The sequence below is a fragment of the Ascaphus truei genome, chromosome 15 (genome assembly GCF_040206685.1).
Source record: "Ascaphus truei isolate aAscTru1 chromosome 15, aAscTru1.hap1, whole genome shotgun sequence".
Taxonomy (NCBI): domain Eukaryota; kingdom Metazoa; phylum Chordata; class Amphibia; order Anura; family Ascaphidae; genus Ascaphus; species Ascaphus truei.
The window spans coordinates 11,084,468-11,110,094 of NC_134497.1; the positions used below are offsets into that span (position 1 = coordinate 11,084,468).

The window sequence follows — 25,627 nt, forward strand, 5'->3', positions numbered from 1 at the left end:
GGGGGCTCTGTATGGTTATTATATAATGATGACCATTAGTTTTCCGGTGTACTGAATCCACAGCATCTCTCTAATGTACTTACTGTAAATTTAAATCCACGTTATATATCCAGTAGTGACGATAAATGTGTCTTTGTTTTTTAATCTGAAGGAATAGATCGTCACTCAAAAATATTCTGTAAATACAATATTTTAAAGTTGGGATATTGCAAGCAAATTCAAACAGTAATAGAAGTGCAGTACCCAGCATATGCCAGGGCCCCACTTATACATTCATTACCATCCTTGCATCAACATTATATAGTTTGTTGACATTTATGCCACTTGGTCATTTCGGTGTCATGATCTTTTTGAATCCCATTTGATTTATTACCCCCTTGTAACTTTAAACAAGTGGAGAACCCTCTCTGTTGATCTGGTTGAGACGGCTGGTGAGCTCCAGCCTCAAGAACCTGCTTTTTAAGAGACATCTGTTTAGAAACTCAGTGTAGAGTTCTAGAAGTCCTAGGAATTGATTGAAGTTTGTTACATGTTATCATCCATTTTTTTTTTTTCCAAAATTTTTTATTAGGCATTTAGATAATTCACAGTATACATGAAACAAACGATAATACAGCCTAATACAGATTTTCTCCTTTTGTTGGTTAGAGAAACCGGAAATAAAAGAGGAAAGCTCACCGCTCCCGTGACCCTCCAGGGGCTATGTGGGGAGCGCGAGTATGGAAACAGAGAGTAAGAGTGGGAATAGGAAGGGGAGGGTGGGTGGGGGGGATACCCATTGCTTCCCGTGTCCTCAGTCTATTTTCATTGGTGCCCCTGACCTGGTTTTCCTTTCTCTCTCTCTTTTTTTTTTTTTTTTTAACTTTTCATATGTGGATTAGTGGCGTAGAGGTGCCATATGGGATAGCCACGGATCCCATGTTTTGTTAAAGGAGTCAGTGGATCTTTTCAAGAAGGCAGATAGTTTCTCCATATTCATCACCTCTTGCACCCTATTTTTTACCGTTTGTTTTGAGGGGGGAGACACCTTCTTCCAGGCGGCCGCCACCGCACATCTTGCCGCTGTAAGAATGAAGGAGATTAGTTTACTTGTTGGTCGGTCCAAATTTTCTAAGGGCCTGGCCAACAGGTAGGTCAACGGGTCAATAGGGATTTTGAGGTCTGTGACCTCCTCTATTAATTTTTGTATTGTTCCCCAATATTTTTGAATTTCCGGACATGTCCACCAAATATGGGCCATGTCCCCCTTCTGACCGCAACCTCTCCAGCATAAATCGGACGCCTGGGGGTAAATTTGATTTATTCTAACTGGGGTAAGATACCAGCGAAACAGTATTTTATATATGTTTTCTTTGATTGTGGTACATATGGAAGTTCCTGAGGCATTTTCCCAAATTCTTTCCCAATCCTCTCGATCTATAACTATTTCCAATTCTGCTGCCCAATGCAGCATATAGTCATGTGTAAGGGCTTCTATGGCCCTTTCCAATTCACCGTAGATTTGTGTTATAAGACCTTTCTGGTGGCCTGTTTCTCTACAGAGCCGCTCGAAACTGGTGAGAGGGGGAAATTTCAACGTTGGGGATAAAGTTTGAATAAAATGCCGAATTTGTAGATACTTGAAGATATCCAATCTTGCCATTTCATATTTGGTTTTTAGGCGTTGATAACTCAGGAACTCCTCAAAGCTCAGGAGGTCAGCAACCGCTCTAATATTTTTTGTTTTAAATTGGTCCCATTGTCTGGGCTCACAGCCAGGGGGGAATTTCGGATTTTTATAAATTGGTATGAGTTGGGATTGAGGTGTGGTGAGCTTAAATTTAAATTTGCATTTCGTCCAAATCTCCCATGTGTGTCTCATTGGGCCTAACTTAAATTTACTGTTCTGCATGTCTTCCCTGCTCAGGGACCAAAGGCAAGCCGGCAGTGAAGGCGTCCCGGCGTAGTATGATTCTATGTCTAGCCAACAGTATTGGTTTGGGTTGGCGTTCCAGACTACTACCTGTCGCAATTGGGCGGCTTGGTAGTATTTTGTGATGTCTGGAACACCAAGTCCTCCTCTCCCCCTTGATGCCAAAAGAACTGTCCTGGAGATTCTGGGTTTCTTACCCTGCCAAATAAAGTGGAAGATTAGTTTTTGAATGTTCTTTAATTCTGAGCCAGGGATGTGGACCGGGAGAGTCTGAAAATAATATAATAATCTAGGGAGTATGTTCATTTTAACTGATATCATCCTCCCGATCCATGATATCTGATATCCTCCCCATTTATCTAGATCTTGTTTGATTTTCCGGAACAGAGTCGGATAATTTTGTTGATATAGGGATTGGTAGTTCCTCGTTATCTTTACTCCCAAATATTTGATACTCGAGGAGCTCCAATGATAGTTAAAGTTTAGTTTGAGGAGTTTCACCTCTGGCTCTGGCAGGCTTAAATTTAGTGCTTCCGATTTGTCATTATTGATTTTATAACCTGAAATATCTCCAAAGTCCCGGAGCTCTTTTTGGAGGTTAGGTAGGGATGTTTGGGGTTGTGTAAGGGTTAGGATGACATCATCTGCGAATAGCGATATTTTGTGCTGCCTGTGTCCAATTTCTATTCCTTTGATGTCTCTATTGGCTCTAATTGCAGATGCTAGGGGTTCTATGGTTAATGCAAAGAGGAGAGGAGATAGGGGGCATCCCTGTCGAGTTCCATTAGTAATCTCAAATCTCTGGTTACTGCCCCCTGGTAGTTTTACTGTTGCAGACGGGTTTTGATATAATCTACGGACTCCTTCTAGGTATGCGTCTTTGAATCCGAATTTACACATAACTTGGTCCATGAATAGCCAGTCTATTCTATCGAACGCCTTCTCTGCATCTAGGCTTAGGAGTAGTGCTTTGGTCTCTGTGAGATGGACATGTTCAATAATGTCTATTATCTTCCGAGTATTGTCCGAGGCCTGTCTGCCTGCTACGAATCCTACTTGATCACTATCTATTAATCTCGGTAAGATGGGGTTTAATCTATTTGCGAGTATTTTGCTATATAGCTTGAGATCACAATTAAGCAGGAAGATTGGACGATAGCTTCCACATTGCATCGGGTCCCTGCCTTCTTTATGTATAATGGCCAGGGTGGCCAGGGACATTGACGTGGGGATTTGATTTCCTTCCATGAAATCGTTAAATATCTTTAGAAGATGCGTGGATAGTACTGGCAAGAATCTCTTATAGTAGACATTAGTGAACCCGTCGGGGCCAGGAGACTTAGTAATATTTAGTGATTTGACCGCCTCTTCCAGTTCCTCTTTTGAGATCTCAGCGTTGAGGACTGTGTTTTCCTCCTCCGTTATCATCCATTTTAATGGTCCAACGGGATAGTTCTTCATTGATACAGACAGATGTGTGGAAGTATGGACAAAGACCTGTGATGTCTCAAAAGCTTGTGTATAGCTATAGCCAATAAATCCAAATTACATAGCAAGCAACCAGCAACAACCCTTTATAAACCCAGCTAACTAGATGTAGACACAGGGGGGTACTTGCCCCAGCAGACAGAAGAGCGCCATTGATATCAAGTGTAAATAAGTGACTGTGACGATAGGAGCAATGTCACCTGCATATTACAGGCTAAGCCCAGCCATGGCGCCTACCAGCCAAAATGGATGCTAGATTTCTGGCTTAAAGAGACCATCTTATTGTGGCCAAAACGGCTGACTTGTGTGATACTGTGTGCCCCTGTAGCAGTGTTTTCCCCCATGCATATATAATGCATTTGGAAGACTTCTTGGTGTGCTGAGTGGGAACTTCACTTAGACAGCCAGGATAAAGGAAAATGTGCATAGTACCAGCTGTGCTGAAGCAGGGATATCCTGAAAACCTAATCTGTCGGTGGCCCTTGTGGACAGGAGTTGGACCGCTCCCGATCTACGGCGATATCTGCGATGTATCCCTCCATTGAATTTTTATTCTTTCAACCAGACGCACGTCCTGTATGTTCAGTGTGCAAGGTATATCTTTTCCAGGTTATATCACTTATCTGCGCAGAAACAACGAACTGCTCTCCCTGAACCCCGTGCCCCTGATCTACTTCCAGGCACAAATAAATACTGTGAATATATCTATTTACAAATAGTCGCTGTACAATCCAACAACAGCAGTGCCGCAGTGCCGCAGTGCCGCAGTGCCGCAGTGCCGCAGTACCGCAGTGCCGCAGTACCGCAGTGCCACGCTCCCATCGTGTTTGCAGACATATGTTGACGTCGGCATAGCAGGGTCATGGCGGAATGTAAACTCATGTTGTCCTCTTATCAGACTTGCTCAAATCTTGTTATCTGTGCTCCCTGGGCTGTCAGTGAAAGTCGGTGCCATTGAGTTTAGCAGCAACTTTAATGGGCGTCCGCTGCCTTCATCTAATGCATTACTGCACGGCGGCTGTGAATAAAGCAATCGTAGTTATTAGTGCAAAAAAAAAAAATGTAATGACCACACAATCATCTAGGACAGGGGCGGCCAACTCCAGTCATCAAGAGCCACCGCCAGGCCAAGTTTTAAGGATATCCCTGCTTCAGCGCAGATGGCTCAGTCAATCACAGAGCCACCTGTGCTGAAGCAGGGAAATCCCGAATTCCTGACCTGTTCTGGCCCTTGAGGACTAGAGTTGGCCCTCCCTGTTCTAATGCATAAATAGTTAATTTTGGGAAGCTCTCTTGAATGATCACTTGATTCTCCAATGAAATAACGCAAAGGGTTACCCATGTTATAAGCTGAGTGAATGGCCTGCCAAAGAAAGGGATTTACTTACACTAACCAGTCCAGCACTAATGGGGGGGTGGGGGGTGGGGGTGACTTCTGGATCCCTCCATTACTTATTTCCCATTGATATTGCCCTACTTTTGTTCAGCAAGATGAGACATAAATAAAAAAATGCAACCTCTGATCGCAACATTTTCTGGCAATATTGCCATTTGCAAAAGCCTGTGATGGCAGGACAGAAAATGACTACATTTTGCTGCTTCAGATGAACCTATTTGCACAGCTTTCATAAGATCATTAAGGGCTTTAACACAGATCTTTTCCAGGACGTATAATTGGACACTGTTCCACCTAATGCGTTTATGACACACACACATCTTAGTCATAACCCTCTTTGAAGAATTGCCCATATAATCATTAAAAAAAAAATAATACACAGAAACACATCCAACTAGCTGAAGCCTGTTACCAGGCAAGACTTTGTTATTTTGCAATACTACAGTAACACGCATTGCTAGACAGAATCTATTTATTTTTTTGACTAACCTGTTTGCATTTTTGAAGTGTACAGTCTAAACAATAATTGTGGTATGGCGGATAAAGAATTGGTACAATTCCTGCCTTTAGAGAGGCATCCAAAAGGCACTTCAAATAAAATACTGTACATATATATTTTTTCTTCTACTATATGCAGTCTTTGAATTAACTAAGCTGCCAATCAATTCTTTCTCCCGTGATCGAACAGCAAAGATCCTGCTTCTCTGGGTTCACTTAATGGCCGGCTTTCCGTTTCAATCAATCCTTCAGTTAGTGTAACTCCGAAGCTACAATGTATTCTTATATTACCAATGTAACCTTATCTATTGTTACAGTTTGCAGCTGAAACTGCTGGGAATATTGGCAACAAATTATCACAAAGAGGAAAGTGTTGCAAAGATCTTGCACTGCTGGGGAAGTGGGCTACAGCCTGCTATAGAAATCAAAGGATGTTCAGTATATTAAAACTGGCATTAACAGTTCCTCCTGTAACCTAAGCATCCTGAACATATAAAGATTCAATTGAGTCTAAGGAGTAAATTCTATATACTCTGAAGCTGCTGTTCAAGCTGTTTTTGGATTAAAATTCCCATAGGTCAGTGGGGACTTTTGACTGAAAAAGACCTGAACAACTGCTTCAGGGGAATATAGAACTGGTGTTACCCCTTAGTATCAAGGCAATCCTTTCTGCTTTTGTCAAGTGTTGGCAAACGCAAATTCCAACTGGGGGATCTATGTATCAAGGCAAAAAGGGGTGCAGTTCTGTGGCAGAAGAACTGCACCGTACAGAATGTACAGAGGGGCCAAAAAGATTTCAAACTTAAGGCAACATAAATGCAATTATTTTTTTCTTGCAAAATTTCGTCTGAAAACTTGAAAGTTCTCCGGGCGAACTTTTTTTCCGCATTTTTGAGTATTCCAATTAAATAAATAACCTAGTTCTATTTTTCCCATGAATATTCTAAAACGCCCCCCAAAAAAAACCATCATTTACACGGCGTATTTGAATTTTGGTGCAAAATGTGCCCCTCTCTAACTAGGTATCAAAGGAAAAGTCCCATTAAAAGCAATAGAATGTTTTTGTTTGACACATATGTAGCATATTTTTTTGCCACATAATTGCACCACTTTGCCTTGATACATAAATCCCTGAGAGCTGAGGCTTTCTCATATGTGACCAACAATATAACACAACAGTGTTGCACTACCGAGAAATGTAATAAAGAACGGTTAGATCAGTATTTTTTTTTTTTTAACCTTTTTTAGGTTACGGAACCCTAAAATTATATTGTGAAATTCTGAGGAACCCCAACCCTCTCTAATAGCGTGCCTGAGATCAGATGCATTGTAAGGAACCCTAACCCACTCTAATTGTGCGTCTGAGATCAGATGCATTGTAAGGAATCCCCAACCCTCTCTAATAGCGCGTCTGAGTTCAGATGCACTGTAAGGAACCCCAACCCTCTCTAATAGCGCGTCTGAGATCAAATGCATTGTAAGGAACCCCAACCCTCTCTAATAGCATGCCTGAGATCAGATGCATTGTAAGGAACCCCGACCCTCTCTAATAGCGCGTCTGAGATCAGATGCAGTGTAAAGAAACCCAACCCTCTCTAATAGCGCGTCTGAGATCAGATGCAGTGTAAAGAAACCCAACCCTCTCTAATAGCGCGTCTGAGATCAGATGCAGTGTAAAAAAACTCAACCCTCTCTAATAGCGCGTCCGAGATCAGATGCATTGTAAGGAACCCCAATCCTCTCTAATAGCGCGTCTGAGGTCAGATGCATTGTAAGGAACCCCAAACCTCTCTAATAGCGCATCTGAGATCAGATGCATTGTAAGGAACCCCAACCCTCTCAAATAGCACACCTGAGATCAGATGCATTGTAAGGAACCCCGACCCTCTCCTCTAATAGCGCGTCTGAGATCAGATGCATTGTAAGGAACCCCAACCCTCTTTAATAGCGCGTCTGAGATCAGATGCATTGTAAATTCTTCTGTATTTGGTACAATTTTCAAATGACCTGAAAATTGCAGGGAGCCATTAGAGATGCCCAGGGTGACCCAAGGGTTCCTAGAAACCCCTGTTGAAAAACACTGTGCTAGACTTGTTTTCACATAGACAACAGCATGGACTCACCTTGGCCTATCGCCTGTTGAACGCCACTGGAAGTTCTCTGTTGGGTATCAACGTTCCAGAGTGAATAGTTTCCACTGGGTCATGATCAGTGGCTACAATGTTGTACCTCCGTACAAGCTGGAATACAAGTGATACAAAGCAGTACTATTAGCGCGCATGTGTGAAACTTTCCAAAATGCTGTTGCCAAGTTTTTTAGCGTTTTTTTTGTACAAAATAGATTAATTGCCAATAGGTTCCCATAACATTTAAGGGCTAAACATTTCATGAGATGTATATTACTAGACGAAGGCCTAGTACTTTGGGGCTACTTAAGTGCTTCTTTCAAGAGGTGTGATTTAAGATTGGGCCGTAAAGGTGCAGATAGAGTTTCGGATATTGAGGGGAAAGGCATTCGGAGGTGTGGGGCAGTGAGTGAGAAAGGTTTATAGGCGGTAGAGGGATTTAGGTAGAAAAGGGGGTAGACAGAAGATTTCCTTGAGGAGATTGGATGTTCTATCAAAGAGATTGTCTCTGCTCTGTTACTGCTCTATGGTCTCCGATTGTTTTTCATTCTTTAAAGCTGCAGTTCAGTTTTTGTTTTAAATTTTTTTTTTTACTTCAATAGTTTCATGTGGGCAATCTCTAATTACCTAAAGAACTGTATAGCTGCCAGTCAATTCGTTCTCCATGTATTGATAGGTCGAAATTTGGTGACCTAATTAGTGAAGGGATCTGTTTATATTCTGCTTGTCTGTCAGTGGAAGCTCATGAATATTCATGAGCACTCCTGCACTGACATGTGCAAGAGGGAGGGCAGGGCTGACAAAGGGGTGTGCCAGAGCTTGTGACAGGACATGAAGGGGCAGTGCCTTAGCAAATGGTTGTTAAAATAGAATACAAGAAAATTGGTCTTTCAAAGTTGTTTTTTTAAAAACAGAAAATGCTAAAAGTATTTTTTCTTACTACACAACTGATTTCTTAAAAAACACACATGCAGGATATTGACTGAACTGCAGCTTTAAGGCAGGGTTGCGCAAACTGGGGGGCGTGAGATTTTCTGGAGGGGGTGCGCCGGATACAGAGGCCCCATGCTTCCCCGAAGGCATAAATGAAATGCCAGGGGGACCGCGTGCGGCCTCTGTAACTTCACTTACCTTTGTGTCGGGTGACATGTCGCTATGTCAACCCAGCAAGCTGTGGCAACGTGACGTCACGTGACCCTGCACCGTCATTTGACGCGGGAGCCGAGCCAGTGTGGGTGAGGAGGGGGGCATGAGCAGGAGGGTGAGAGCAGGCATGGGGGGGGCGCAGGGGGAATAGTTTGCACACCCCTGGTGTAAGGCACAGAGTCCCATTTACCCAACAGAGAGTTAATTGCAGCTGCAGTTCAGCCAGCCGCCGCCCGATACACATCCTCTTTCCGATGCCAAATGGGACGTGAGCAAAAGGATTGATGTTATTCTTTTCCTGAAGCCAGCGCTCTGGTCTGAATTGACTCCAGTCATCAAAGCATTCTTCATTGGAGCCCAACACCTGAGTGTTAATGGTCAGCACGGTCTGGAAAACATTATATACATATTCCTACTGTTATTCTTCTAGCTATAACCAAATCCTCCCCTTACAGCTCGCGTCCCAATGAGTCTGTGGCTGGGGGTAGATCGTCCTTCCGTGTGCAATACTTTCTGTTGCCATCTATTCCTTTGTAGCTTGACTTCCTACGCAACATGAGATCATAACGATAGTGACACTGATCGCTAATGAATGGCTGGGCAACAGCAAAACAATGTAATTAAAGCTGCAATTCATCCCGCCGAAACCTACGGGAGTTTAACTCATATAATGTTCGTTTTTTGCCCCCCCTGAGCATGTCCTGCTTTTTAAAAAGAAAATAGGTTTTCTAGCGTTAAAAACAAGCTCTATAAACTGCAGTGGGCTCTGGAGAGAGCTCCATTTTAACCTCCCAGGCACTTTGTGTTTTAAACGTTTATATCTCCTGAACTAAGCACCCGATTAGAAAAATACAAGCAGGGTTGGAAAGGGCGAGACAGGATCTCTTAAAATGCCAAATCTCTGCAGACTGCGGCTTTGGCTTTATGTTCTGAGAAACATTGAACCATATACATGGAGAAATCTACATGCAGCTGTCTGACAATAACACAGCAAATTAAATATGAGAAAGGCAAAACAAGGGTTAGATAAAAGCTAGATTTTAATATAACTGAGTATGGCGAAAGAGAATGAGCAACTGGTGTATTGTGTTAAATGACATCGGATGTACAAGGAGCTTGCACTTTGTGAGGTGAGTAAGGAAGGTTATTCATGAAACTGCAATAGTGCCGGTTGGGGCACTATTGAACACAAGTCAGTGGGAAGTCAATGGGTGTTTCCATGCGATATTGCCTTATGTCACAGTGTAAGGCTTGTTTTATAGTAGGCTCTGGTGCACGCGCGGGTGTGCGCCTGGCGTTGCGCGTGCACTTGGCATGTGCGTTTATTTGCTAGGGTGCAAGCGGTGACACGCGCGGTTAGGGGGCGTGACTCTGACGTCACAGCGTTAGACCGCGCTCTGATTGGTTCGCGGCATGACAGCAGCGTGAAAATACAATTTGATTGTATTTTCCCTGGTCTACCCCAAGTATAGAAACGTCTGGCTAACAAAGCCAATTATAATTGACGTGCACATGGTAGCGCATGCGCGCGCACTATGTTACACGCCTTAGGTTTCACGGCAGATAGTTGCAGTTGCAATCAACACGTAAGATTCAGAGAAATGTCAAGGGTTCTGGTAACACAAGTTCCAAATAGTTCAATATAGAAGAGGTATGAAAATGGCCCAAGCGGGTAATTAAGAGTTGGAGGAAGTATTCATCCTGTTTTGTTACAAAGAGACGGATATAAAAAAAATCCTGAAGCAGGACTAACAGAAGCAAATGAGAAAATGTAGGCAGGTTATGGGTTCGATAACTAGGAAATAATAAATACATTTCTCATTATTTGGCTTTTCCCCACGATTAAGATACGTATCATAGGCGTGCAAAACATCAGTCCTCAAGCCCCCCCCCCCCACCAACAGGCCAGGTTTGCAGGATATCCCAGCTTCAGCACGTGATACTGTACATACTCCCCTTTATTTTCATGATGCGTTGCCTGCATTTCTTATTCCACTACTCTGCCCAATCTGTGACTTACATCAACAATAGTTTTATTTTTTTATTTTTATATGATCTCACTTTATACTCACTCCTTTGGGTAGGACATATTCTCCCAAAACGGTTTCTTTATCAAGGGTTCGCGTTGTAAACGGCACAGATGGCGTTATCCTGTAAACCACAGATTTGCGTGTTATTGCCATTTAATATACATGAATTAGGTTAATAAAAAAAACATTCAGATACAGGAATGAATTGGATCTATTAAATGATTGCATTTTGTTTATACAACTCGCATCCATTGTACTGCTCTCCCTTCTGGCTGCTGAGAAGGTCACTCAATCTTGAGCCTAGCAATGAGGGAGAGCTGTCCTGGACGGGAATTCTACTCAGAAGATTCCGCTAAGGGAATTCTACTCAGAAGATTCCGCTTGGACAACCAACCAAGTACTTCTTAGCCCCACATCCAGGAAGCTCTGTCAAGTCACTTTCCATCACATTAAAACTAACTGTGTATCTTCACAGGACAATAGCATACATGTTGGTTGTGTATTCTCATGTAAAGAGCATTGTGTTAACTATAACAGATGTTAATGATGATGACATGAGAAGTAAAGAGTGACACGCTGTGTTCATTTGCATGTCATTACCCAGAGTCCCTGGCTGCAGTGGAAGCACTGTATGCTAAGTCCGGGGTGCATGGTTAGCAACTTGTGTAAGGTATAGCTCTCACACTGGGTCCCTCTACATAAGTCCAGGGTGCTCAATTCCAGTCGTCAAGGACCCCCACCCCCCTCCCTCCCAACAGGTCAGGTTTTCAGGATATCCCTGCTTCAGCACATGTGGCTCAATCAGAGGCACAGTCTCCGCCACCTTTAGGACCTTTTCTTAAAACACACACATCTTTAACAAAGCATATCAGTAGCTCCGTGGCTGATATTATACATCTCATACGCACTGACCTTGGCCCCTTGCAGGCGCACTTACCAGAACACCCTCCTACTGCCTGTGTAAGTTCTCCCCACTTACCACGTAGATTGTAAGCTCTGTGGGGCAGGGACTCCTTTTCCTAATGTTACTTTCATGTCTAAATCACTTATTCCCATTACGTGTTATATTATTCTGCGAAGCGCTATGTACATAAATGGCGCTATATAAAAAAAGCTATACATACTGTACATGCATACATGACATACACAATGTACATATAGCGTCTGCCAGCCGTTCACCTCATAGACTCTTTCAGGCACGCTTTCAGGTATGGCATACTCCGTATGTCCTCTGCACTTGGTACTTGACCAGGTAACAGGGCGTGCTGGATTTCTTCAAGAAGTTTATTTTGGACTTGAGCATTCCGAGAAATATGAAATATGGCCCAAAGCAAGCTGTTGGCTGTCTGAAAAACAGAGGAAATCGTGCAAAATGTACAGTGTGTATAAAAAAAATATATAAAGGCTCCCGGCTGCAAAACGGAAACGTTTTGGGGAATAAAATAAAAACGAGGCCAGTTTCATTAAAGAAAATAATCACTCTTGAGGATACGAGATCACTAATACATGACACGCAGAATTGTACACGTACGCTGCCATCTGCGTTTGGTAAACATTTCTAATACTGTGTTTTTATCTGCCTTGAGGTTTGCCCTCAGGGTTGTGCAAACAATGACCATGCTTTTGTTTATACCAAAAATGTTACAAGGAAGGATATTGCTAAATTCATCCAATTAAAATTAGAGGGCATAGTTGAATTGTGAAGATAGTTATTTGCACAATTTGCAATAATTGCATTAGACACGGAGATTAAGTTGGCACTGATTAACATTCCTTTTTGTTGTTGTGTGCATTAAGGAGATGTCATTCTGTCCTTTCCGAAACACTTGTTATTTTTAAAATCCGATGCTTCTTTCACAAGATGGAAGCGTTTTAAATATAAGTGTCCGGGTGGTTAACATGGAGCTCTCCCCAGAGACCGGTGCAGTCTAAAGGTTACCATGGTTAAGTAAATATTCACATGTCTCAGACAGGTCTGCAGCTCTGCCTTTCACCATTATCACTTAGCATTCCACTGCAGCCAGGGATTCTGGGAAATGACATGCAAATGAGCACACAGTGTCACCTGCATGGTAACCTCAGAAGCTAGAGATGATAAACATCATCATTTTTAACATTAAGCAGGACATGCAGCTAAGGTTATCGTACCCATGCTTAACGCAGACTACTACAGAATATGCCACTAATGTGGGCCATCTGGTACATCTGTACTAATATTATAATATGAGTTTACCTCATATAGGCATCTGGGGGTTGGGGTTTGCTTCTTAAAATGTTGCTTTAATTAAAAGATATTGCAGATTTTTCCCTAGACTGTAGTTGGGCCTTAGACCTGCTTATGATGGATTTTGGAAGATATTGATCTGCTAGTAAACCATCTCCATACAAATTGTGATTAAAACAGTAGTGTTGGTGAGTAATCGGCGTGCAAGGACAAAGAGATTTGTTTTATACCGTTTCCACGGCTCCAATCTGCATTTCTGTGATGGCGGCATACATCTCCTTATTTGATAATTTGCTGTCTCGGTAAATGCTGCAGAGAAAATCGTCGGTGTCTTTAGACGACAATTTCATCAGCCTTCTGTCGATGTGACATTTTGCTGTGAACAGATTACAAATAGCATTTCAGAACACCAATCCCCAGCTGGAGCCCTGGTGATGTTAAGCTGAAGGAGTAGCTTCGTGGGAAGGCCACTGGCAGTGAAGCTAGTGAACCTACAGTAGCTCAAGTGTGGGGTGCCAGCTTCTTGAGACGTTGGGCGCGTTTGTAATCTGTAAGGGGAGCGACTTATTGGGGGTTGCGAAAATTAATGTACAGAACTGTGTACATAGACAGCGCTATGCAAGAGAAAAAACATCATTATTATTAGCGTGTACTAGAGTAGCTAATCAAGTCGATTTTGCCCCAATTTATTGCTCCATCAATAGGTCAGTCTCTTCAAAGCAATGTGCTCTTGGCCTCTCTGGTTGGAAGGGGTTGAAGGTCACTAAAGAGGGGACATGTCTGTGTCTTCAGCTCCCCCATGTGTTCCATTAAAGCAGCAGTCAAAGCTGCCGTTTTAGTTTTTCCCCCTTTAATATGTGCATCAATACAATCCACACAATTATAAGTGATTAGCTAAGTTGCCGATCGATCCGTTCTCCTGTGATCGATTGGCGAAGATTTGGCTCGGGGGTTCACTAAATGGCTGTCGGTGCAGCAGGAGAGGACCAAAGATGCAAAGTTCTGTGGGGAAGATCATGTGACAAGGCAGTCACTAGATACAATTGGTGCACTGCTAGAGGGGGCAGGGCTCAAAAAGGGGTGTGCCAGAGCCTGTTTCAGAAGAGGAAGGGGATGTGACTTGGTAAATGGTTGCTACAGAAACAAAAAATGCTTGTTACATTATTATACATAAAAAATGTCATTCAGAGTTATTAAAAAAAATACTACAAGTATTTTCTCGTAGTGCAGAACTGATTAAAAAAAAAAACATGTAGGATATTGCTTGGTCTGCAACTTTAACTCCTCCACTGCCAAAGAAAAATGAGTATTGCAGACCAAATGAATTGTAGGTTTATGATATTAATGAACTCATTCATTTTCGTTCCACTATAACTCCCTGAATGAGAATGCAGTGTTTGTAGACACTGCATACTTCTACATCCACCCCCCCCCCCTGTATATTGTAATGATAGCCGCTCTCTGATAATCAGAGACGTGATCAGAGGGGACGTTACATGCTGTGTAGATTACCCGTTTTGAAGATGTTGTCCCACGCGCGTGTGTGATCTTTCCAGGTTTTCGTGTTCAAGCTCCTGTGCAGCTCAACCGGCGTCACCATCATCAACCCAAACGTGCTCATCATCTGCAAAAGGCAACCGCAGACACGACTCCTTCAGAACCGCGGAGACAAACGTGCACCCTACGGAATTCACAGCTGCTCACGCGCACCGTGCAACGAGCTGCTATTTCACATGTTGACAGCCGTGCAATTTACACAACATGCGTGTTTGTTATCTGGCAAAGCAAGTGCTAAATATTGACAGCAAAGTATGTGCAACTTGGTGGGGGTATTGGTGTGACTGCACCCGGTACCGCGCTTATCGAGGACCCCCCCCCCGCGACCCCACCGGTGGAGCAGGTTTGCCAATGGAGGGAGCACACTCGCCCCCCCCCCCTCCAGAGCCACCATCGCACAGGGAAGGGAGGATGCCCCGGGTGGACTCTGCACTGGGTCCTGCAATTTTGCATGCCAGTCCTGGGTGCAACTGTGTGTGTATATTTGTTGCGTGTAACACAATGGTTAAGATTTGGTAACCATTTATTTACTTTGGCTTTACTATACCAGCGTAGAACGTGCAGAGCAGACGCCCATACTAAGCAGAAGAGCGTATTAAAGGAGGATGGTGGATTCTGATTTTTCAGCTAGTAAAGGAAATACTGGTATTTAAAGGCAAAGCTCAGCTGAGATCAATTAGGCAGCCAAGGTGACAGAGGCAGGAAGAAAGCCTGGTCTGGTATTGCTATTATTAGAAACAAATAATAAGCTACAACTTTCTGATTTTCTAACACGAAGATATTACAACTGTAAATCACACTGCTTGCACCTTGACAAACTGATAGGGTTCTTACTGTTTTTATGGCTGTGATGAAGTTGAGGGCTTCCTCTCCCAAATTTGACTGCAAAAATCCAAATCTCTTGTCATAGAGTACAAGGCAAATACCTGAAATTCAGAAGGCAGTCGGAAAGTTAGAACTTTGAGTGATTTTACAGAAAACGAGCCGTTTCCCCGCACGAGCCTCCTCTCTTATACCACTACTTGTATATGGGATTGCTATAAGCAGTGTGAAACCCAATGCTTGGTAAGGTTGTCCGCGATTAATCTCATCAAAGTGTCATGGAGAGTTTTCTTTAAAAACAGCAGCTAGAATAGCTACATTCTGTTTAGTGGCGTAACCCAGGGCAGGTGCAAGGGTATTTGCGCCTTATGCGAATTTTCAGCATGCGCGCCCCCTCCCCCCCTAGACTCACACACGATTCACTTTTCATAATTCAGATTTTTTTTTCTATCTAACTGAAAAATTAAAATGTTATACCTAATAGATTTTTTTATAAAATTCATTCACACTCCCCCCTCTCTCCCTGCCAGTCTCGTTCCCTACTCTACCTGCCATTCTCATTCCCCTCTCTCCATGCCATCCTCGTTCCCCTCTCTCCCTGCCATTCTCGTTCTCCCCTCTCCCTGCCATTCTCATTCCCCCCTCTCCATGCCATTCTCGTTCCCCTCTCTCCCTGCCATTCTCGTTCCCCCTCTCTCCCTGTAACTCTCCCCTTCTCTCTCCCCCCCCATCTTTCTCTCGCCTAATTTCTAAGATGCCTATCGATTTGTTCTTCCGTGATCGATCAGCAAAGATCTTGCATCCCCAGGGTTCACTAAATAGCTGCCTTTTAGTTTCAATCAATCCTTCAGTCAGTGTAACTCAGCAGCTACAATGTATTTTTTTAAATTAATAAAGGTAACATTATCTATTGTTACAGTTTGCAGCTCAAACTGCTGGGAACATTGGCAATGCATTATCACAAACTGTTGTGTGCAAACGGGTGGTGTGCTAATACCTGCTCTAGATATCCAAGGATGCTCATTATTTTAAAACTTATTAAAAATGACATTAAAATTTGATTTTTTTTTTAAACCTGTGAATATTATCTAACACTACAGAAGTGATTTATTTAAAATAAAACATACATATAGGAGATTGCATGGATTGCTCCTTAAAGCTTCCCAGGCTTTCACCTTAAATAGGGGACACTTCTTAGTGGGGGAAAAAGCAGCTTTAGTATTATTATTATTATATGGGAAACCAATATGGTAGTAAAGTTCTGGCTGGCTATCCTTCTAGCTAAGGCCTGCCACCCCCCGCCCTGATACATTGAGTGTTGATTCCCGTGTGACTGCTTAGGTTGACTGTATGGCTGGCACCTACAGCCCAACCAATCGCATCACAGGGCTACGCCTGCCTGACCATACAGACGGTTCCTCCAGCCCACCATGCAGTCACGCCACTGTGTCGTTTATCGTCAGGAAAACAAACACACAAAATCAATTTAGGGATACAATCATCCCCATGGGGTGGGTATGTCATATTTTTTTGTCCATTCATGCTGCCCAGTGTCCCACTCCCTTGGCAGAAGTGGCCGTCCCCAGGCCTGCCGCCATGTAGAGATGAATATCCGTGTGTGTGTGTGTGTTTGTGTGTATAGAGGGGGGCTGCAGAGTGTGTGCGCTTATAGAGGGGGTCTGCAGAGTGTGTGCTTATAGAGGGCGTCTGCAGTGTGTGTGCTTATAGAGGGGGTCTGCAGAGTGTGTGTGCTTATAGAGGGGGTCTGCAGAGTGTGTGTGCTTATAGAGGGGGGCTGCAGAGTGGGTGTGCTTATAGAGGGGGTCTGCAGAGTGTGTGTGCTTATAGAGGGGGTCTGCAGAGTGTGTGTGCTTATAGTGGGGGGCTGCAGAGTGGGTGTGCTTATAGAGGGGGTCTGCAGAGTGTGTGTGCTTATAGAGGGGGGCTGCAGAGTGTGTGTGCTTATAGAGGGGGGCTGTGTGTATGTACAATTTCCTTTTAATAAACAGTGCAGTAAAAGCAAAAGAAAGTAGACGATCATGCTGATAAAAATCAATATGACTACAAAAGTGTCTATCGTTTTTTATAACACTAAAAAAAAATTAAACATATGCTTACATTTAGCCTATAATAGTAATAATCCCCTCAGAACAGGGCATTACTGGCCAATAATGCCCTGGCTGGGTTAAAGTCCCTCAGCTTCACCTCGGGCCTTCAACTCTTCCAGCCAGGGCATTATTGGCCAGTAATGCCCTGTTCTTCTGGGATTTTTACTTAAATAATGCACAAAATAATAACTTAAATAATGTCTGCGTTATCTCCTTTGTTATAGTTTTCAACAGCGCGATTGTTAAATAACGCACCAGCGTTAACGCAGCGTGGTAACGTGAGCAGTAACATCTGCCTCGTTTATTTATAACTCCAGGGGAAAGAAGTTCAAATAAACTAGAGAGAAAGACTTTTGTATACCCAAATGAGCACACAGTGTCACCTGTTGCTTCAAATCCATTGGGGCCCTACAAACGTACGTCTGCCGTAATCTACAGTTTTTCAGCACTGTATGGGTTAAAGAAGTGCAGAGCCAGTAACCTTACTCAGAGACAGCTCTTTCCACCTTTTGGATCTCAGTGTGAGGCTGGTTATACTAGCTTTGCAAATTGAAGCTGGGATATGTTTCAACCACACATTAAATTAGTTATCATGGGTAAAAAAAGTGCCAGAACCCCTCCGCCGTGCAGCAAATAAAAGTATCACTTGTGAGCACATTCACATACCTACCATATAGTACAAATGTTACTAATAGTATATGACCTTGAATATTGCCTATAGACAATGTTTCCCATGGGAACCCTTTCCGTCCCTGTTTGGATGTGTATTTTCCAGTAGAAACTTACTTTCCAGTGACCATTTATTTAGTTCGCAATACAGATCTTCAATGTTGCCATCTTTATCACAGATGCTGTCAATTCTCTGCACAAAATCAACCAAGACCTAAAATAAACACAATAAAACCCGTAAAATTAACATCCCAAAAACGTTTGAGAAACGATCAAAGTTTTGCGGTCTTCCGACTCTTTTTCAATATGCTAGAAAGAGGTCCCCACGCTGAACAAGAGCTCAGCTGGCTGATACTGTACATCTCATATGCCCAGACCTTGACCCCATGCAGATACACTTGCCAGAACACCCTCCTACGGTCTATGTAAGTTCCTCCACTTAGACTGTAAGCTCATCGGGGCAGGGACTCCTTATACCCTCCTACGGTCTGTGTAAGTTCCTCCACTTAGACTGTAAGCTCTTCGGGGCAGGGACTCCTTATACCCTCCTACTGTCTGTGTAAGTTCCTCTACTTAGACTGTAAGCTCTTCGGGGCAGGGACTCCTTATACCCTCCTACGGTCTGTGTAAGTTCCTCCACTTAGACTGTAAGCTCTTCGGGGCAGGGACTCCTTTTCCTAGTGCTAATTTATGTCTTAACGCACTTGTTCCTATTATGTGTTATATTATGATGTCACGTGTATTACTGCGGTAAAGCGCGGTGTACATGAATGGCGCTATACAAATAAAGACACATTTTGTACCTACTTACAAGACAACTTTGCAATACATTGAACACGAGCTTTGGGCAGTGACGTGTCAAAGGTAATTCTAGCGCAAAACGGGTTTAAAGAAAGGTATTTTCACCATGCATCTCCTAGCATCAGAGTCAAATTACTCCAAATGTGCATGGTGTTTCAGCTTGTTATTTGGGGAATGTCAGAACAAGGGATTACATGATGCACATATTATAATGGGATGGATCAACTTTTGGTATGTTCTTCATTTTTTACCCTTTACTAGTTTGTCATGTTTGATCTGGCTGGGGAGCAATCTGTTACATACTGTACAAGTCACTTGATTAACTTGATTGGTACGCTTGATGGAGTCGCATAAGGGCTACCGTGGAATGCCCACTAAAGGACTGGCTGACACGTGGCATAATCTGGAAACCACCTTAGTCTTGTTGCTGTCTGCTAGGTGATGATCTAGACCAGGGGGTGCGCAAACCTTTTTGCCCTGCGCCCCCCTGCCTTCTCTCCCTCACTGCTTGCGCCCCCCCCCCATGCCTAGTCTGAAGCGTCAAATGACGCCGCAGTGTCATGTGTCATCACCGCGCGGCGTCATTTGATGCCGTCGCCCAAGCCGACCGAGTCACGGTAAGGGAAGTTGCAGGGGCCTCGCGCGGTCCCCCCAGCATTTAATTTAAATGCCTTGGGGAAGAGCGCAGGGTCTCTGCAACCACCGCGCCCCCCCCCCCCCCCCGGAAAAAAAACACATCTCGCGTCCCCCAGTTTGTGCACTGGTCTAGACCTATGGTTGGATAATAGCGGCCATCGGGACACGTTGCAAATCAATTTGCCACTTTCCCAGTCATCAAGACAAAAAGGAGCAGGAGAAAACCAGTATGCACATGTTAAGGTCCAGGGGAGGGTACGACTCCCCCCGGCAGCCGTACTTCTAACCCACATTTTTAACATACCACTTGAAAATTACCATTGTGATCCATCTCCGTTTGCACCAAGTTTAGCAACGCGTCTCTGTTCCATTCATTTGTTAACTATATAGACCCTCAAATCACGTTGACTATGTAACTAATAATTATTAATAATGATTAAATAGCTTCCCCCCACCCCCCCCCCTGCTCTTTCAAGGCTGCTATGTAGAAAAGTGAAGATAAAAGATACCCCGCATGCGTGTTATTTGATTGTATCTATTGTTCAGTTGGTGCAGGACACAGGTATTCAGTGCTGTAACTACATCAATGTATCAATAATCGATTCATCCACAACTGGCAGAGCTCTTGAAAAATACCGTGAATAAAAGTAGACAGATGCGTGGCGCATTAAACATGTCAGTGTAATTACCTCATTGATTTTTGTATCTAATTTCCCAACTTCTGCCGGCTTCATTAGTTTCTGCTGAAAGGCGCTTCGAATCCTCTGCCATTCCTTCCCTTCTCTAGGTAGAACGGGGAGGAAAGCAAGCACGTTACAGTGTGTCAATCTGGAGACGCCTCGTCTGAAATGTAATGATGTCTGCTGCTAACTAACACCAACGTTGCTATTCACAGCGGCAACATTCCAAAAACACTTCTAAATGAGCACGGCAGGAAGCCCATTAAGAAAAGACACCACTTTAAGTTGGAGAACTCGCTGCTAGCTCCTTGCGATACTCAGGGGCTCCGTCTATATCCGCCGTAGTTGGCCAATCGTGCTGTTTTGGGCTGAAATGTTCCGTTGACGTTGGCAGAAAACGGCAAGGTTGGCTGATACAGAATAAGCAGCTTAGAGGGTTCTGCTCTGAAGTGGGTTAGTGCTGACCAGGCATTACCGTACGGGAACTCCCATCCAAGTCCATGTGCCTTACCGTGCGTTAGTGCGCCATCAGCACTAGTCCACTTTGCAACATAACCCGATGTTAACATAATGATAATATAATGTTGGTGCAGGGAGTAATCAGATTGCTGTTATTTGGAGTCAGGGAGGAATTTATTTTTCCTCTTTTGAGATATCATTAGATGATATGTCACTGGGGTTTTGTGTTTGCCTTCCTCTGGATCAATATACGGCAAGGACAAATATAGGATAAGTATCGGCCGTCTACATTTAGCATACAATGAACCTGATGGACATACAGTATGTCATTTTTCAACCCCATCTACTGTGTAACTTCTATGTAACTGTATGTAACTACTATGTAAATATATGTAACTAATATGTAACTACTATGCAATTATATGTAACTATTTTTAAAAACTATGCAACTATGTCATTCTATGTAACTGTATGTAACTACAGTACTATGTACCTATATTAAACTACTATGTAACTACAATGTAACTCTATGTAACTATATGTAACTCTATGTAACTCTATGTAACTACAATGTAACTCTATGTAACTTCTATGTAACTATATGTAACTACTATGTAACTATATGTAACTCTATGTAACTCTATGTACCCCTCTTACACCCATATTTAATATACGATGCTATTCTGACACCTTCATTCACTTCAATTATAGTGTCTTCAGCGTGGTTAGGTTTGATAACATTAATTAGATCATTCTATTTGAATGCTGGGAAGAACTAGACCAGGGGTTGCCAACTCCAATCTTCAAGGGCCACCAACAGGTCAGGATTTCAGGATATGCCTGCTTCAGCACAGGTAGTCAAACAGTGACTCAGTCGAAGATTGAGGCACCTGTGCTGAAGCTGGGATAACCTGCTGAGCCACTGCCTGAGCCACTTGTGCTGAAGCAGGGATATCCATAAAACCTGACCTGTTGGTGGCTCTTGAGGACCGCAGTCCGCCACCCCTGCACTAGACCATTTCTGCGTATTTTTTTTTAGGAGCTGCAGTGAAAATATTAACGAGGAAAATGCAGTAAATTTTCAAAGAGTCCAATAAGGTGGGGGGTTTACGTCTAAAAAAAAAGCGGAGAAATAATCTGCTGGATTTAAATCGCTCACTCTCTGAGTCAGTAACAAGAATAGGCGCGCTGTAAATAAATCATGCAGGTTTTTTTTTCCCTTTTTTAATGAATCACCTAACTCCTGTCAGTGAAAGTGCAGACTTTGCTATATACCTGTGATATTAATGAATATCCTTTTTGGCACTTGGTCTGCAGAGAGTTAGCATGGAGGGGAGCTCTCTGTGCTCCTCCTGTGTGTTCATTCCTATTCATTTATTTTATGAGTAAGTGGGAAAAAATGTAACATCGTCTGAAAGTGTTTCATTAGGCACCAGCTCGTTATAGTACATACTCTTACATAAGAACCTAGTGTCCAGCGCAGGAGATGTCGATGATAACCCCCAGAAGGTGAGGTCCCTGCGCCAAACATTTTATTGGTCCAGTGACCATATTCTTGGACTCTTTTTGCACAACTTTCCTGGATTTGTATCCAACATGCGAGTGGCTGCATTATAAGCCAGCATTAATAGTGCCGCGCTCGCTGCCAGCTGTGTGAGGGGGTTATCTCTGTCCTAGCATGTGTGGCATGGTCAACTCACAAGAATGTGCTAATTTGGTGGGACAACATGGAATTTGGTGATAGTTACATAGTAGATGAAGTTGTAAAAAAAAAAAAAATAACATGTCCATCCAGTTCAACCTATGTTAAATATAGGCGACAGATAATTATCCTATATTTGTAATTAAATTATTTGGTGATATATAACAGTGAGCGGCTCAATGAGTGAAGACACTGACTCTGCTAACAACAACACTGAGTGTGAATCAGGGGAGCCCGGCCTGGCTCCTTGTGACCTTGGGGAAGTCACTTTAACTCCCTGTGCCTCAGGCACCATAAACATAGATTGTAAGCTCTACAGGGCAGGTACTGTGTAACATTCCTATGTGCTGCGTACCATGCGCTGTACTGCATGTGTGACGCGCTTTCAGCCCCATTGGGAGAATAGCACTATATGAAATAACTGTTATTGTTATTCAATCACAACATTCAAGGAGGGATTTTCAACTGAATTGGTTGGTGTTGCTGACTATATCCAGGATTTACTTACAGTATGAGAAGCCCATATGCCTCATTCCTGTAGTCTCGGTAGGCTTTCCAAGGTTTGATCTCTAACCTCTTGGGATAATTGCTCTCTTCTCTGTACAGAGCTTCTAGTAGACAAGGAGCTCCAATGTGAACAGAATCAAAGGACCCCAGCTTCATACGGAAAATCTTCCCGAACTGCTTGTGGTAACCTGCCTGAAGAGACAAGTGTAAGAGTAAAGTGAAGTGGATGCCATCAAATCTAGTTCACATGTACACAGGGGGGGACAATTATCTCTGTGATTCCTCCAGCAAATACAGGGATTTCACAAGGGGGGGGGGGGGAAAGCAGACATTCGGGATGACAAAGCTAAATGTAAAGAAGCAGCGTTCGTAATCTGTTACATTCTGCACTGGTTGGTTTAACTTGATACTTGTACCACTTTACATTTTTATATTAAGCAATAGACTTCTACTGGATTTTTTAATTACGGAACAACCTTGTTAAACGCCAGACATACAGTATTGCCTTGGTCAAACAGTAGCTAGTTTAACAAAAAGTCATCTTTAAAAGAGGTAGACCGTGTGGCACTTTAACAATAATAAATAATATGTAGTTTGAATATATACAGCCTTTGATTACCTTTATTGAAAACTAATTACCTATGCTGCCAATCGATTAGTTCTCCCGTTCTCCATCAGCAAAATCCTGCTTCCCAGGGTTCACTAAATGGCCGCCTTTCAGTTTCACTCAAATCTTCAGTCAGTGTAACTCTGCAGCTACAATGTATCCTGATATTACTACGGTAACTGACTAGTGTAACCGTTTGCAGCTCAAACGGCTGGGAATATTGGCAACAAATTATCACATACAGGAATGTGTTACAAAGCTCTTGCACTGCTGGGGAGGTGAGCTAAAACTTGCTGTAGAAATCAAAGGATGCTTTAAAATCAATTTAAAAGGCATCAAGAGTTGAATAATATATATTTTAAATGCAGCAAGTATCATCTAATACTACATAACTGATTCATTTAAAAACCCCATATAAGCTTTCGCGTTTTGCTGCTTTCAAAACCACCTTGCAAGTTTCAACAGCTCAAACAACTATTTTTGTGCAGTTCTTAAAACCACGCACACGCACACGCACACGCACACGTGTCTTATAGCTGATATATCTTCGACCTAACACTTACTTGGCATGCACTTGCTATAAGTACAGGTGCATGCAATAGTAATAGTAACAGAGAGGGGGAAGGGCTTTGCAAAAACTGCAAGACCTAAAAGGAAACATTAAAAAGAAGCAAAAAGGTGCTCAGAAAAATATTAGATATTTTTTGGGAATTGTAGAAAACAGTAAAAAGAAAAAATGAATACCAGCATTATAATTTACATGCAGCCTCGAACAAGATCAAATATGCATTATTTTATGATGCTGCTCTTGCTCTTCTCTTCACCCCTTCACTAGCAGCAAAGGGGCCGTTATTTACTAAGCCTCTTGAATGCTGGAGGTACGGGTTTTTTTATTGCATGCAAGCAATTCCCTGTAGACTGTAAGCCAGTGTTTTTTTTTTACTTTTTTTTTTTTTTGATAAAGGGACTCTGACATTCTGAGGAACCCCAACCCACTGTAAAAGCGCGCCTGAGATCAGATGCACTGTAAGGAACCCCAACCCTCTCTAATAGCATGTCTGAGATCAGATGCATTGTAAGGAACCCCAACACTCTCTAATAGCGCATCTGAGATCAGATGCATTGTAAGGAACCCCAACCCTCTCTAATAGCGCGTCTGAGATCAGATGCATTGTAAGGAACCCCAACCCTCTCTAATAGCGTGTCTGAGATCAGATGCATTGTAAGGAACCCCAACCCTCTCTAATAGCGTGTCTGAGATCAGATGCATTGTAAGGAACCCCAACCCTCTCTAATAGCGTGTCTGAGATCAGATGCATTGTAAGGAACCCCAACTCTCTCTAATAGCGCGTCTGAGATCAGATGCATTGTAAGGAATCCAAACCCTCTCTAATAGCGCGTCTGAGATCAGATGCATTGTAAGGAACCCCAACCCTCTCTAATAGCGCGTCTGAGATCAGATGCATTGTAAGGAGCCCCAACCCTCTCTAATAGCGCGTCTGAGATCAGATGCATTGTAAATTCTTCTGTATTTGGTACAAATGACCTGAAAATTACAGGGCACCCTTTAGGTTAGAACCCAAGGGCTCCTAGGAACCCACTGCTGTAAACTCTCAAGAGTTGGGCCCTCATTACCTTTTTGTATGAGTTTGCGCATGTCCGTCCTCATTTCGATGTAACCGTTTATGTAATTATCACATCCCTGTCCTCCCCACTATACCGCGCCATGGAATATGTTGGCGCTTTCCAAAGAAACAATCATTATAATAACACGAGTGCAGAATATTTGTAGTTACCAATGCTTCATGCTGCTTTTTCAGACCTCCTTTCCGTAAGACGTCCAGTAGACTTCCCAGTATTGGCCAGTTAGTTGGTCCAGGTAGTGACGACAGAGAATGGGCACATGGCGACTGGACCGGAACCCCCTTAGCCTTGAGGTCACACACTGACGTAGTAGTGGGGATGCTGTGCTGCACACTTATGCTTCTCTTTTTCAGCAGCATCCACATCAAATCTCTCTTGGTCTTTGATGCCATGGTACAGAGAGGCGGGAGCGTTCCTTCGCTTGGTAAAAGGCTGCATTTTGCTATGGTATATATAGCCCGGGTCTTAGAAATTTTCACTGGAATAAAACCTTCAGCCAATCAGGGACCTCAACTTACTGGTGTGTGGCCAGCGTCAGCAAGGTGCTATAGTACTTTGAGTTCATCAAAGAGCTGTTTTCCTGGCATGGCAACCTGAGACCACAGCCAACTCCTG

The 25,627-nt window shown here is 43.1% G+C and overlaps 1 protein-coding gene across 1 annotated transcript; it reads right to left on the reverse strand.

Annotated features, from left to right (window-relative positions):
* Nucleotides 1–801: 801 nt before the first annotated feature.
* Nucleotides 802–25,545, reverse strand: CYP24A1 (cytochrome P450 family 24 subfamily A member 1). Its single transcript, XM_075571584.1, has 12 exons — nt 25,165–25,545; nt 22,763–22,953; nt 20,103–20,196; nt 18,094–18,190; nt 15,212–15,303; nt 14,333–14,444; nt 13,051–13,196; nt 11,776–11,942; nt 10,639–10,717; nt 8,757–8,954; nt 7,418–7,534; nt 802–4,418 (listed from the first exon to the last, which is right to left on the reverse strand). Exons 1-11 carry the CDS (start codon nt 25,402–25,404, stop codon nt 7,424–7,426), a joined length of 1,527 nt encoding a protein of 508 aa, XP_075427699.1. The 5' UTR covers nt 25,405–25,545; the 3' UTR covers nt 802–4,418; nt 7,418–7,423.
* Nucleotides 25,546–25,627: the final 82 nt, after the last annotated feature.

Bases quoted from the DNA above. Each gene is read 5' to 3' on its own strand.
- CYP24A1 (XM_075571584.1), bottom strand. From the start codon at position 25,404: ATGGCATCAAAGACCAAGAGAGATTTGATGTGGATGCTGCTGAAAAAG. The intron at 20,197-22,762 runs GTAAGTAAATCC...CGTTCTACCTAG, and splicing joins GCATATGGGCTTCTCATACT to AGAAGGGAAGGAATGGCAGA. The intron at 11,943-13,050 runs GTATAAAACAAA...TCTGTTTTTCAG, and splicing joins AGATTGGAGCCGTGGAAACG to ACAGCCAACAGCTTGCTTTG.